We start from the raw sequence: 15,559 nt of genomic DNA, 5'->3' as shown, positions 1-15,559 counted from the left end.
TTGGTTGAGTCCTTTATTATTTGATCTCCAGAATATGATGAACTTACACATCACTACGCAAAACAATTCATGGAAAATTGGGAGATGTTGAGCAAAAAATTATTTCTAAGCCATAAGAATGCAAAGGTTATGGAGAAAATGTGTAATTCTTTTTATTTTTAAGTTTAGAGTTACGCAAAAAGTATGCAATATCGGCTATTTTAAAATTAAAATTAACTAAACTTAATAAAACAAAAAATTTTAAAGTCACTAATTTAGATTAATTTCATTTTAGTATTGGTATTTTTTTAGACCATCATAGATTATACATCATAGATTTTACATATATATATATATATATTCCTACCTAAATCAAATTCTCTTCGGATCCTTGATTGGTTTTCAATGTTTGCACTTTTGTCCTGAGCTGCGGCAAAAATATTAACTTCGCGCGTTATCCTTGGCACTTCTGGGAAATACGGGAGTTCGGTGGCCGGGCCAGTAATTATTTCTGGGATATTTGCTGTTGTTGAATCGAAACTAGTTCTATCGGTGGTGGTTGAAGTAGTTCCTTCTGTTTCTCCTGTTGATTCATTAGTAGGTTCAATTGCATTTGGTATTTGTGTGACGTTAAAATAAATCGAATTTGACACGCCATAAAAATAAGGATCTAGAAGACACAAAAAATAGAATTAAGTTACTAATCTATTGCAGAACAGCTTAAATTTTATTTCCTTAGTTATCTCCTAGACCTCCTCTATTATTCCCTGGTCCATCCATATATACTGTATTGTAGTAGCGTTTGGGTTGGTACATTTACTTCCTTTGTCCAGCCTGTAGGAGTTCTTCACAAATAACACTGTTCAATTTTCAGTTTGGCCTATAGCCCCAGGATTTGGTACGTAACGTCTACAAGCGAATAAGGATACTTCCAGCTTCTGGACTATGAGAGTTATATGCACTTCTGTTTATTTTTAGGCTACAGCATGGTACAAATCTTTTATGTTTTGATGAAGTTTGAGACCCATGACCCATAAGTCGGAATCATTTTTTCAGAGTATTAAAAATAATAGTGATATTTCTTTGTGTAAGATAGAAATCCAAAAAATCCTTTTCAATAAGGATGTTTTTTTTTTTTTTTTTTTTTTTTTTTTTTTTTTTTTTTTTTTTTTTTTTTTTTTTTTTTTTTTACAATGGTCGCTAACAAAAGGAAGAAGCAAAGCATACTTCCCGAGTGTTTATTCAAATACCAGCGCTACCAGGCACTCCGGTGGCAACTCCTCTCGCTTGAATCAGAGAATATCACCATCGATCCGAATCTCATACCTGACCTTCACCACTTTGAACAGCTGAAGGAGACACAAATACTTACATCAGTTGCCCCTTATATTAAGGCACACATATATATATATATATATATATATATATATATATATATATATATATATATATATATATATATATATATATATATATATATATATACGAAAAGAGAAATCACCAATGCAACAGCATACACATTAAAAAAAAAAAAAAAAGAAAAGAAAGGAGACAGAAGGAGAAAAGGAAGACTGTTTATATACACATATATATATATGTATATACACATATATATATATATATATATATATATATATATATATATATATATATATATATATATATATATATATATATAACTGATATATGCTTATATTACTTATTATTTTACTTCTATACATTTATTTATATTAAGGCATATATATATATATATATATATATATATATATATATATATTATATATATATATATATATATATATATATATATATATATATACATTTATATGTAAATTGAAAGATAATGAAACAATTTCGGAAGAATAGGAAGATAAGTCAGATTGCCAAGATTGTCCTTATCACCGAACCGTTAAGGGCTAAACGGAAAGCAGGTCGTCCGCGGTTGGGTGGATGCAATAAATAAAAATTTAAAGGAAATCACAAATTCTTGGGAGGGTGTAAAGCTTAGAAGTTTTAATATATTGGGATGGAGGAGGTGCGTGCGTAGCTGTGTTGGCCTCAGGCGGCTTGGTGCTGCGAATCCAATCTCCAAATGAGTCTGTCCCTTTATTTCCTCAGATCCTTGATGAGCTTTGGAGACAATTTAAACTCGTCCGTTTGCGCTAATCATAATGGAAGATTGTAGTATTAACTTGGATGACCTTGCCTCTTCAGTAACGGAGGAATTTCTATCGGTTTTGATCACAGCTGGAATGTACCAACAGAATGCATTAAGACAAGCTCAGCTATTACTAGGGTATCCTCAATCAACGAAATTTTCTCCTCTTACTTAGGTAAAAATCTTGTACTAGTAAATGATCTACCAGACCATTTACCTGTCTTTTCCGCATTCATTTCTAGAGACAAAAGAAAACAACTTTACGCTAAATTACCTGTAAATTTATTCAGAAGGAGATAAAACCTCCTCCTGGTTAGCATAGACTTCTTAAAATATTTTTGATGATAATACAAATTTTTTGCTCTCAGTTTGACTATTTTTACCAATCTGGTAAAACTTTTATTATTGATGTTTGTACTACATTCACTTACAATTCCAAATATAACAGAATCGTTTCCTTGAATCTATTGGATGACCCAACTCCTTGTCAGAAGTTGGTGGACAAAAATAATAGTTTAAAATCTTACAAGTCAATAAATTCGTCGTCAAGTACAGTTGATACTGACCTTAAGTGTTTCAAAATCTATAAGAGTCTGTAAAATTCTTTGATTTGTAGGCTAAATCCCTTTCTTATTTTCAACAATGTTGAGTTGCGGGTAGGATACTCGAAAAACATGGCAAATGATTAATACCCCCCTTACACCTTTGTCTCTGCCTTCTTGCATTTCTTCTTCAGGTTTATTAAGAGTGAACTCATGCTTAAAAATTAATTGAATCTTATTTTTCTAGTGTTGGGAGAAAAACTTAATCTTTTTTTTAAATTCCCTCTCCTTCTAAACCAAATCTCAAATCGCGTCTTTGTCAAATTTGCTCGAAGTCGATAACGCTGGAACCAATTTCTGAGGTTGAGACAACCAGAATTGTCAATGGTTACAAGTTTCAGCGTCCTCCATTTCTGATAGCATTCCTCAACAGTTGCCAAATTCATTCTACTTTAAATTATTTCTCCTTTAACACGAATTGTAGATATGTTTTCCGAAATTTTACCCATTTCGTTTAAGCAAGCTGAAGTGGCTATTTTAGAAAGAGGCGAACCTCGGAGTGATCCAGCCAAATAAAGGCCAATTAATTTTTTGTCAATGTTTAGCATCATTTTTAAACGATAAAGCTTTCTCATCTACTTGCCATTCTAGATTTTCATCCCAAACTACACTTTACTTCAGAGCTAGCCACTCAATGGACCATGCAAGTACCGATCTTTTAAATTTCCAACACTCGGGTCATGATTCTGTCATGAATCTTGAATCTGAATTTTTGAACGTTCGAAAAACTTCAATTTGTTGATATTCCAAAGTATATTCTCTAGACTATCTCATTAAGGTGTTGGAAGGAATGCTAGCATTTGGTTTGCAGCTGTTTGTCTGGAACGACTCTCATTGTGGATCACCTTTACCACTCGCCGTCTGAAGTTGGGTTTGGTATCTCCCAAGGCTCGGTTCCTTTGCCACTTCTGTTCTGAACTTATGTTAAGGATCTTATATAAGGATATCATGTGACCGACCATCGTCCGGAGCTGTATTCTCTGTGAAACAAAAGAGTAAACCTGAATATAAGGCCAGTTCGAAGAGAGCACGCTTGAATGCATGGCCAGGCCCCGCCGATAAGGCCTCCTAGAATAAGGTTATTAATAGCGAGAAATGTTCCCCATCTACCCTGTCTTGTCTCCAGGTAGCTAATTTTGTTGATCATTATAAGCGTGTGTTCAGTTTATTTAATAGTTTTCTTCAGTCTTTTTATTATAAGTTGCTTAAACCGCTTTCACCATACCATCTCCTGCAGGCTCACGTCCAGCCTGTAGCAATATCTGAAATTCGCCGGGCTTAAAGAAAAATTAAGCGTTCAAATAGCCTTGATGGTGACGGCCTTTCTTACCGATTTTTTGCTTATGATTTTCCTGCTCTAATTAACCATCTACAAATATTTTTCCAGTCTTGCTTAGCACAGTCGCTCGTTCCTGATAGTTTCCTTTGTGGCCGTGTAACGTCTATTCAAAAGCGAGGCAAGGACCCCATGCCAAGTGTAAATTATCGTCCCATTACAGTATCGTGTTTTTTAAGTAAGTTGCTTGAAAATTTGTTACTACCGGAAATTTAGTCGAATTGTGATTTTATGCCTTTTCAATTTGGTTTTCGGTTGCTCCCATGCACATCATGTTTTAAACCGACTCATGAAAGATGCCGTAAAAACTAAAATGTCTTTATATTGTCTTACTGTTGATGTTTCTGGAGCTTTCGACAATATTGTGCACTCTCAGGCTCTATTGTCCCTTGCGTCTTCAGGTGTTAATCCTTCCGTACTAAGTTTATTGCCTTCTTGGTGTTCAAAGTCTAAAATTCGAGTTACCTGGAATGGCCAAATATCTGACCCGGTAAAAATTAATAAGGGAGTTCGGCAAGGTGCCGTATTGTCTCCTAGTATATTTAAATGCGTGCTTGCATCGTGCCTGCGTCCCCTTAGAAGTTCTGTTTTTTACGGTAATATTGGTTTGTCTTCTATTGCAAATGCAGATGACGTTCTTCTTGTTGCCCGGACTCGTCGTGGATTGCTTTCTAATTTTACTATATTAACAAGTGAACTATCTAAGATTGGACTGTCAGTTAATGCGTCTAAATGCGAGTTTATTTGTTTTTGTAGCCCTTATGCGGTCGCTTCATTCGTTGCTGGGACTGCAGTTCGACCATGTTCTTCTTTAGTTATTTGGCTTGGTCTGAGTTTCGGCCCAACACTTTCCACTACCTGTTCATCCCTAGTAAATCAAGCCATGAAAAACCTACGCGTCGCTTACGGAAAAGTACCCCCAAACAAAAGCCGCTACAACCGCAACGGTTTGTGCATAATTTATAACGCTTATTGTGCCCCTGTGCTTTTGTTTTTATCAGGCATGGCTCATCTGTTTCGTAAGAAAGGTCAACATACTCTACGTACGGCTTATTTCAGATATTGCAAATTGCTCCTCCGGCTTCCTAGATGGCACCGAAACAAAAAAAATAATTGCTCGATTTGGTTAATAGATGTGCTTTCTCGGATTTGGTCTTCCAGTGATGATTTATGTAAAAAGACTATCAACTTCATTCACGTTTATGACTCTCTGCAGCCTTTTTTCCATATTGATACTGGTTAAATAGTCCATGTTGTCTTTTGTTAGTTTGATTTTTTTTTCTTCGCTGTTTATAGTTTTTGTTTTTGTTTAATTATATTACTCGGTACTTTGTGTTTTATTTCATACTTTTACGGGTAATAAAGTTCATTCATTCATTCATTATCTTTGTAATTACGAGCCAAAAACAAACAGTTTGTTGCTGTCTATGTTTTCTCAGTCATTTATATGAGTAAAAATGTAGATCTTCATCAACAGATGAAAATATTCTATTTGCGTTTACCATCGATATTATTGCCAGAACAGAACCTAAAATCCGCATGAAACTGATTGTTTTTATTTGAGAGTAATTTTATGGCTTGACACTAATTTTCTAGTCATAAACGTCGCTAAGTCAAACTTCCTGATTTTCTTGCGAGTTTTTAAGCCTTGCCTTCAACTATCAGAAACTGGGTCTTCAAGAAGATCTCCCAGGAGACGTATAGGTACGTCTGGTTCCTAGACACTTTTTGATGAGAACCTTTCCATCGGACATCATATTTTTCCAATTGAAATTAAGATACTGATAAATCTTGGAATTATTAAAAATCTAATTTTCCCGGATTGATTCTAAAATTTTCGTTCATTGTTCAAATTTAATATTACATCTTTATTAAATAAAAAAAAACAAGTTTTTTTTTTAACTAAAAGTAAGGAGCGAGATCAATCTTAAAACGAATAAAAACAATTCCGTATATAAAAGAGGCGCCTCCTCCTCAACCCCTGCTGTTTACACTAAAGGTTTTATTGTTTTAACATGTACAATTGTGACAGAGTAACAGGAGGGGGTAATCCTTCACATATGGAATAATTTCTGTTCGTTTTTCAAATAATGCCTGTAAATCTGGATCACCCTCTATGAAATATACCCCTCCCCTCGCGGAAAAATCTTCGTGAAGCTTTCATCCACCTTAAAGTTCCACCCCCCCTTAACATTCCCTCCAGACAGTCCTACCTTGCTAAGAATTCCCCTCCCTGTAAAATTTCTCGCAGACTCCCCTTAGCATTCCTTCATTTGAATAAGACTTGAATCTCTAATCAGTGTCCCGATCACTTTAGAAATAGCCCCCCCCCTCCGGATAATTCTAAATATAGCCAACGGATAATTCCTCAGGAACATAGACACATGAAAAATTTGGCAAAAAGAATGTAAGACAATTAAAAAGAATTTCGTATAGTAATTCTGTCAACCCCCCCCCCCCCCAGTGTAACATTTTCCCAGGAAAATTCACCCCCCCCCAGAAATTTCCCTCCCCAAGAAAGATTCTCCCTATAGAAATCCACCTCAATCATACCCCCTCCCCCGAAAAAATTATGTATACTTTCCAATGACAAATGCTATATGTAAGCAATGGGAAAATTCCATAACTAACAGGAAGATCATTTTACACATTCAGACATAAATGTGTCACTAAAATGTGTCACTCTTTTGGTGCCATCAGAAAAACTCTAAAATATTTTTGATTTCTGAATGTTTTTTTTTTTCATTGATATCATTTATTTTATTTTTTTTATATATCTCCATATGGTGTGGTGTCTGGAGCAAGCTGGAAATATAATTTTCTATTGTTAACCACGTATGACACTTCGCACTGGCTTGGTTTTGGGTGGGTAATTATAGGTGGGTCGCAGTTCATCATTCTATATGTTAGTGTGCATGTTTTATTGCACTTTTTTTCTCTCTTTTGCTCTTCTTTTCTCCCTGAATTTCTGACCACAGAGCCTTCCAGGAGCATATGTTGATTTTATTTGATAGTATTGTTTAACTTTATTTTAAAATAAATCATTGTATCTGTTTATTTGTCTTATTTAGTAACTTACGCAAATATTGTTATGCTAATAGTTTTTATGCGTAACCTTAAAGCTAATGTTTATATATATTCGGAATCAGGATCAAAGGCAGAATTTTTTTTTTTTATGACTATGGGTGAAAACAACTTTGTTTTAAGAGTTCCAGTTAATATTGACACTAGTCGCTCTTTACTTTCAGTAAAGTCTACTTACTGTTTAATTAAAGGCGTCTCACGGAATCGAATGGGGAGGAAAAACTTTTCTGGACTTAGATTATGATGATGATTTAAGCCTATTAGATGAAAGTGTGAGCAAAATGAATGAATTTTTATAGATTTTGCGAGTTCAGGGTGCAAGAATAGGTTTGAAAATTAATGTTAAGAAGACTAGGTCACTAAGGCTAGGAATAAGTGAAGATGAAAAGGTGACGTTGGGTAACGAAAAGATTGATCAGGTGGGTAGCTTCACTTACCTTGGTAGTATTATTAGTAAAGACAGTGAGAGCAGTGAAAATGTTAAAAGTAGAATAGCTAAGGCTCAGGGTGTTTTTTTTTCACAGTAAAAAAAAGTTTGGAAGAATAGAAAGATAAGTCTGCAAACCAAGATTAAAATATTAGATGATTCAGTGATTACAGTGGTCAAATATGGTTCTGAAGCATGAGCGCTCAGAAAAGCGGATGAAGATTTGCTAGATGTTTTCCAGAGAAATTGCCTATGATTATTCTGGGTACCCGGCTGACTGACCTTATTTCATACAGTAGGCTGTATTAAAATGTGCTTTAATCCCGCTTTGTAGGGCTATAAAGAACGAAAGGTTGAGATTGCTAGGGTACGCTCTGTGGATGAAGGATGACAGACTGCCGAAGATTGTACTTTTCAGCCAACCGTCTAGGGCTAAACGGAAAGCAGGTCGTCCTCGCCTGGAGTGAGAAAATATCATAAAGAAAAATTTAAAGGAAATGGGAACTTCCTGGGAGGGTGTAAAGAGGGGGGCCTTGAATATATTAGGTTGGAGGAGGAGCGTGCGTAGCTGTGCTGGCCTTAGGCGGCTTGGTTCTGCAGTGAGTTATTAGTAAGTAAGTAGTAGTAGTAGTAGTAGTAGTAGTAAAAGTCTCTTTTATTCAGTTTCATATTTCATTTAGCACGACGTTTGCGGACGAGATATATAGAAATGCCACTAAGAGTAATAAATTGGGTAATCAACTTACAATATGTGATAAAAGCCCAGATGGAGGAACCTAAAAGGATGCATAAAACAAAAATCAGCAATATCCAAAGCATAATTTTCTTATTAGCTGAACACCATGTTTGCCTTGACTTAGTGTGAGAACCAAATTCATAATCAAAACTTCTTCTGCCTGCCACTGAAAAAGAAAAGAATCGTCTTACTTGGGGTTTCCTACAAAAAAAATTGAGCTGGGGTTGGATTGTAGGGTACTAGAAGAGAGAGGGAGGCAAGTTTTATTCAAAACGATTTTAAACTATTGGAAAGGTACATATAGAAACATGTGTACATGTATATTATACCATGTTCCAACCGTTAACAGTGATGTCATATCAGTGATGCCTAAATCAGTCTAAATCCGTGATGCCATTTGCTTACATTGGCACTATATTTTACAATTTTTCTAGAAATTTTGTGACTTAAAAAAATATATTCTCAACCACAGGAGGGGGGCTCACCCCCCTCCTGTGGTTGGGGGAAAATCAACTTCCCGTTGATTTTTTTTTAATCAGTTTGAGACAGTTTTTCAAATAATGCCAGGAAATTCCCTACCCCAGGTGGAAAGTTTCTCCGGGAAAGTTTAAACTTACAGAGACATGGCAAATGAGATTCAATTGTTTTAATTGGTAAAGTGGCAACTAAGAAAACCACATACTTTCGTAGTTCAACTCGGCAACACCGATAAAATGTGATACTGCCCTAAGAACTTTACAACTTTGAAACAACCAGTTAAAAAAGCTTTTTTGCATAGGTACTAATGAAACTAGTTTTATTTGAGAGGAATTATCTATAGCTAAAATAATGAAACAATTCTACAGAGCTAAATAAAAAATAAATAAAGAAGATGCGGTTATTAGTTAAAAAGTGTAGCAGTCACCAAAATTCATGGCCGGTTTACCAGCAAGACATGGGAATAAAAAAAAAATCCGTTATAGTTCGTCATAAGACATTATAAGACGAAACAGAAAAAGGATATTAAAATTTCAAGTAATTTGTGAGAGGATCCTGAGATCTTTAATACCTAGATCCTGAATTAAGTAGATATTTAATTAGAAATTAGATTTCTACCAAATAATTCTGGAAAGATCTTTCTGAAAACACCAAATTCTTAATCTTAGTTTTCTCATTAAACAATCGATTTTTTTGTAAGTGAGGAGCTTTTCATTTCGAGAGTCTCCATGAACTTTTCATTTGGAAAACTACCATAATAGGTTGTCATTTTCAAACAGTTCGTGGTAACGAACTGTAGTAAGGAGCGACCCGGCTCAATAGTAACCAAAACTCTAAAAAATTGAATTTTGATATCAATAGCTACATCAAAAGAATCGCATTTTAATGCTGATTTTAAATATATAAGTTTCATCAAGTTTAGTCTTACCCATCAAAAGTTACGATCCTGAGAAAATTTCCCTTATTTAGGAAAATAGGGGGAAACACCCCCTAAAAGTCGTAGGATCTTAACGAAAATGACACCATCAGGTTCAGCGTATCAGAAAACCCTACTGTAGAAGTTTCAAGCTCCTATCTACAAAAATGTGGAATTTTGTATTTTTTTTGCCAGAAGACAAATCACGGGTGCGTGTTTATTTGTTTGTTTGTTTGTTTTTTTGTTTTTTTTCCCAGGGGTCATCGTATCGACCAAGTGGTCCTAGAATGTCGCAAGAGGGCTCATTCTAACGGAAATGAAAAGTTCTAGTGCCCTTTTTAAGTGACCAAAAAAATTGGAGGGCATCTAGGCCCCCTCCCACGCTCATTTTTTCCCAAAGTCAACGGATCAAAATTTTGAGATAGCCATTTTGTTGGTTATTGGGAAGTGTACAGACGTTTTCAGGGGGATTTTATTTTGTTTGGGGGTGGGGCTGAGGAGAGGGGGCTGTGTTGTAGGATCTTTCCTTGGAGGAATCTGTCATGGGAGAAGAAAAATTCAATGACAAGGGCGCAGGATTCTCTAGCATTACTATAAGAAAACAATGAAAAATAAACATGAAAACGTTTTTTCAAATGAAAGGAAGAAGTAGCATTGAAACTTAAAACGAACAGAGATTATTACGCATATGAGGGGTTCTAAAAATACTTTAGCATAAAGAGGGAGGTATTTAGGAGGAGATAAATACCTTCCTCTTTATGCTAAAGTATTTTTAGTAATTTCAACTATTTATTCTACGGCCTTTCTGATTCAGTGGTCATTCTTAAAGAATTGGGACAAAACTTACGATTTAGTGTAAAGAGCGAGGTATTAACGAGGGTACAAACCCCCTCGTATACATAATAAAAATATAAGGTTATGAAAGTTTGTTACGTAAGTTAATTCTTAAGTTACGTATATTTTTTACTAATAAAAACGTTCGTTAAAAATTAAAAGTTCTAGTTGCCTTTTTAAGTAACCGAAAAATTGGAGGGCAACAAGGCCTCCTTCTCCACCCCTTATTTCTCAAAATCGTCTGATCAAAACTAAGAGAAAGCCATTTAGCCAAAAAAAGAATTAATATACAAATTTCATTTTAATAATTTATATGCGGAGAGCCAAAACCAAACATGCATTAATTCAAAAACGTTCAGAAATTAAATAAAAAAAACTAATTTTTTTAGCTGAAAGTAAGGAGCGACATTAAAACTTAAAACGAACAGAAACTACTCCGTATATGAAATGAGTTGTCCCCTCCGCAATCCCTCGCTCTTTACGCTAAAGTTTGACTCTTTGCCACAATTCTACTTTTTAAAACAATTAAAAGCTTTAGCGTAAAGAGCGTGGGACTGCGGAGGGGACAACCCATTTCATATACGGAGTAATTTCTGTTCGTTTTAAGTTTTAATGTCGCTCCTTACTTTCAGCTAAAAAAATTAGTTTTTTTTTTATTTAATTAAATCAAGACTGATAGGGACAAAAGTTAGTGGTTGTCTGAATGTAATTGTCCTATCTCTGTTGATGAATTGAAGAGGGGGGTGGTCCCCCAATTCTAATCATCAGGATATCTAGAAGGAACAATCAAATATTTACCAATTTGTTAAGGAACGCTAGGAAACGTTTTAGTGGCCCTTTTTGGAAGCCCAAATCTGACCATCTCTTTATTTAGTAGCATATTGGTTGCTAAAATTTTTACTATTAAGGATTCGAGCAAAGTGGGTTATCAGATCTCACTAAAAATTCTGAAGAAGTAAGTTTTTGTCCCAATTTGGCCTTTTGATTATCCTGATATCGTCCATAATCTGGATCTGCAAGGAAAAGCAAAATGAGGGGGAAGCAGAAGAAAGTTTTTTAAAGAAAACCAACGATTTCCATTAAAGCAAAGACAACAAGAAATTAGGTAAAATAACAACCATAGGCAGCGCAATAGTGTTGCCTAAGCAAGGAGATATGTGGGCACAATGTGTTTTGTTCTTCTGACTAAGCCACTTCGTATGGATAGATTTCTCGTAAAAACGCCAAAAGAAGCTCCTTCGTTTGGAAACAAAAGTTCTTGTGCCCTTTTTAGGGGATTAAGGTAATTAGAGGGCAGCCCCCTCACCGTGATCAAAATTTTTTGAAATACATACTATAAAAATTTTGAGATAGCCATTTTGTTCATAATAGTTGAAAGATCATGTAATTATGTCTTTTGGAATGTCAACCCCTATAGCCCTCAGGACAAGGGTTATAAGCTATACCAGTTGCCCATGGTTAACATATAAGGGCTTTATGAAAGGGGTGGTCGTATAAATTTCGCAGGGGGCTGATTCAATTGAAAATCGAGTGCTCTTTTTAAGAGTCAAAAGTGATCGTAGAAAAATTATCTCCTCCATGCCCTTTTTTCCCCAAAAGCATCCGATCAGTATAATCAGATAGCCATTTTGGTCAAAATAGCCCAAAGAGCATATAACAATGCCTTCAGGGTTGCCACAAACCCCCAGAGCCTGGAGGCGAGGGGTGAAAGATGTAAAAGATGAAAGATTCCTTTTCTAGAGTCAAAAGTTATCAGAGAGCAGCTAGCCACCCCCAAATCCTCTTTTCTCCAATTACATCCGATCTGTATCTTGAAATAGCCATTTTGTTCAAAATAGATCAAACATCACATTGCAATGCCTCCGGGGTTGATACAATATCCCAGAGGCTTACGCTTTTACGAATGGAGTGGTCGCATAAACTTTTGAGAAGGCGCATTTGATTGGAAATTGGAAGTTCTAGTTCCCATTTTAAGAAACAAAAGTGATTGGAGGCCAACTAGCCCTCTCCCATTTCCCACAAATACATCCGATTGAAATTTTGATACAGCCATTTTGTTCAAAATAGTTCAAAGATCATATAACAATGCCTCTGGGGTAGACACAACTCCCCATAGCCCGGGGACAAGGATTACGAGTTATGCCCAGGGGCATATAACGTGAAATTGAAAGTTCCAGTGGCTTTTTTGAGAGTCAAAAGTGATTGGAGGTCAATCAACATCCCCCACCCCACCCGACACACAACATTTACCAGAACGCATCCAATCAAAATTTTGAGACTCCTATTTTGTTCAGTATACTTGAAAGATTCAGTAATCATGTCATTAACCAAGAAATTGGAAGGTCCAGTGATCCAATAAAAGGACTGTAACTTAGGCAATTCCTTCATTCTTTACATATAGTACATATTATTGAGAAAGTAGGACATGTTTGACCTTTGCTTTCCAAAAAGACGAAGGGAATTCAGGTGAGCCTTTTAGAGAATGTTTAGGGGAGTGTTGAACTAAATCAAAGCATGTTATGTGCATACAGGGTGCCAAAAAGAGACAACTGAGGAATATCCGAGTATATTAATTTGGGCTTCACAGCCGAAGGAGAGTCCTCACTCCACTGTAGCAACAATTATATCATTTGTGGCAACAAATATATCATTCAGTTTATGGTGTCTATAACACCATAAAAATGTGTATAAAAATGGTGTAATATGGTGTAATATGTAATATGGTGTAAAAATGGTGTGGATACAAATGTGTGAAAGTTTAAACTTACGTATCTTAGAGCAATTAGCTTTTCCGTCTGCTCTATTATTTCTTAGCATAAAGTATATAAAAAACATATTTATTACGTTAAAAATGCCTAGAAAAGAAAAATCTCGAGCCAATAGTAACCGATTTCAAAATAAATTTAAAAAGTAACTGCCGACTGAGGAAGAACTATTATTTGAAGCTGATTTAGGAGTGGTGAGTGTCATTTCGGCTAATTTTATTAGTAATAAGTTTATTGTAAAACTTTTGAAGAAAAAATATTGAAGGACGAATATTCAACATCACGTTGGCCTTATTAACGCTGCAAAGGTTTGTAATTATAACGTTAATGACATTAATCATAACAGTGAATGGGTTTTGCATTGTTTTTCAGTCAACTTTTACCAAAGACAAATTTCACTGAAGTATAGTCCACTTTAGTATCTCATTTTGGCATCCATAAGACGATATGTTCTAAGTTTTACCAAAGTGGAATTTAACCCCACTTTCTTAAGCACAAAGACGCCTCTATAGATTAGTTAAAATCTATTTTCCTTCAAGCTATTAAATTCTTAAGGTTCTTCAACGCATCTTTTTTCTTCAAATATGAATTTCATCTCTTTTTCTGTCACATATTTACTAATAGAACACTAGTACTGCTACTACTGCTCCCACTACTACCACTATTACTACGATGCTAGTACTATTAACGGTAAAAATTTGACAGAATATTGATGGGCCATTAGAAATAAATCAGATCACACTATATGCATGCAGATTGTCAAGAGGGCGTATCTCAAGAATGGATTCGGGTTTTAAGTTGAAAATTTCATAAAATGCTTAAAGGCAAAGATCAATTGACCAAAAAGTAATATGTACATGAAGCGACTAATACTACTACCACTGTTACTTTTCTGCTGCTGCTACTACTACTACTACCAAACTAACCAAACCACTACTTTAATTGGAACAACTTGTGAGGCTACGGGTATTAAAATGAAAAGAGCGTCAAAAGGAGGTTAAAATGGTGAATCAGCAATATTTTTAGAATTTTTACCGCCTCAAGACGAAACTTCCAGGGTATCATGAGAGGGGGAGGGGGGCTCAGCTGATCAAAAGGCAACATATACAAGCTACTTTTGCTATTAATACTACTGCTACTGCAGTTACGACTACTAGTACTGCAGGTACTAATTCTAATGCAACTACTTCTAAGGTTAGGAATTTTACTGTTTTACTGTTCACTGTTTAAGTTAGCTGGACCAGTAGTATAGAATTCTTTACCAACGAGTATAAGGTCATCAGAAAACGTTACCCAGTTTAAGAGTAGACTGAAGAACCACCTTCTGGGAAAGGATTAAGTAATAATTTAAATGGGATGGCTTATTGTCTTGTTTTTTAAGTAGGATTTTTTTCTTTTCTCTCTCTCTTTTTTATTTTCCTTTTGTTTTCTTTTCCCACTTTTTGTCTCATTTCATTTCATTTTTTTTTGTTAATGTTGTCGGTATTGTTGTTCATTGAATATTTATCAGCCACTACTAACAATTTTTTTGACTTTCTAAAGTGACTGATGTGGTTCTCTTGTATGTTGATGATATGTATAACTAGCTGTTGGGATGGCGCTTATCGCCACCCCAACACCTAGTTGGTGGGGGCGCTTAGCGCCCCCCAAGCCCCCCCCCGCGCGCGTAAGTTGTTACGCGCCATATTAGTTACGCGCCATTGTAGTTGTGTCCCTGTGTCCCACCTGTGATATATATATATATATATATATATATATATATATATATATATATATATATATATATATATGTTTTTAACTATGTAAAACTTGCGAATATACAACATTCTTCGCTATCCCATTGCGTGTCCCCGTCGTCATTTATATATCCCCCTGTGTTCCCTGACATCCCCGTTGTAGTTGTGTCCCGGTCGTCATTTATATTCCCTGTTTTTCGGTCGTCATTTGTGTCCCGGTGTTTTTTTCTTTTTAGTTTTTTACCTTTTTTATTTTTTCCTTTTTTTAAATTTTTTTTCTTTTTAGGTTTTTTTCTTTTTTTAGCTTTTTTCGCGCCATATTAGTTACGCGCCATTGTAGTTGTGTCTCTGTGTCCCACCTGTGAATATAGATATATATATATATATATATATATATATATATATATATATATATATATATATATATATATATATATATATATATATATATATATATATATATATATATATATATATATGTTTGTAAAACTTACGAACATACAACATTC

General features: G+C 35.1%; 1 protein-coding gene across 1 annotated transcript in view; it reads right to left on the bottom strand.

Annotated features, from left to right (window-relative positions):
* The window catches only part of LOC136036670 (serine protease nudel-like), a gene marked incomplete in the record, with an annotated part of 142,155 nt that overhangs the window by 107,403 nt on the left and 19,193 nt on the right, over window positions 1-15,559 (bottom strand). Inside the window, 2 exon segments of the mRNA XM_065718978.1 lie at window positions 347-649; window positions 8,333-8,488. Of these exon segments, the coding sequence (XP_065575050.1) occupies window positions 347-649; window positions 8,333-8,488 (459 nt within the window).

The sequence above is a fragment of the Artemia franciscana genome, chromosome 15 (genome assembly GCF_032884065.1).
Source record: "Artemia franciscana chromosome 15, ASM3288406v1, whole genome shotgun sequence".
NCBI lineage: Eukaryota > Metazoa > Arthropoda > Branchiopoda > Anostraca > Artemiidae > Artemia > Artemia franciscana.
This window is presented reverse-complemented; position numbering and strand designations above follow the sequence as displayed.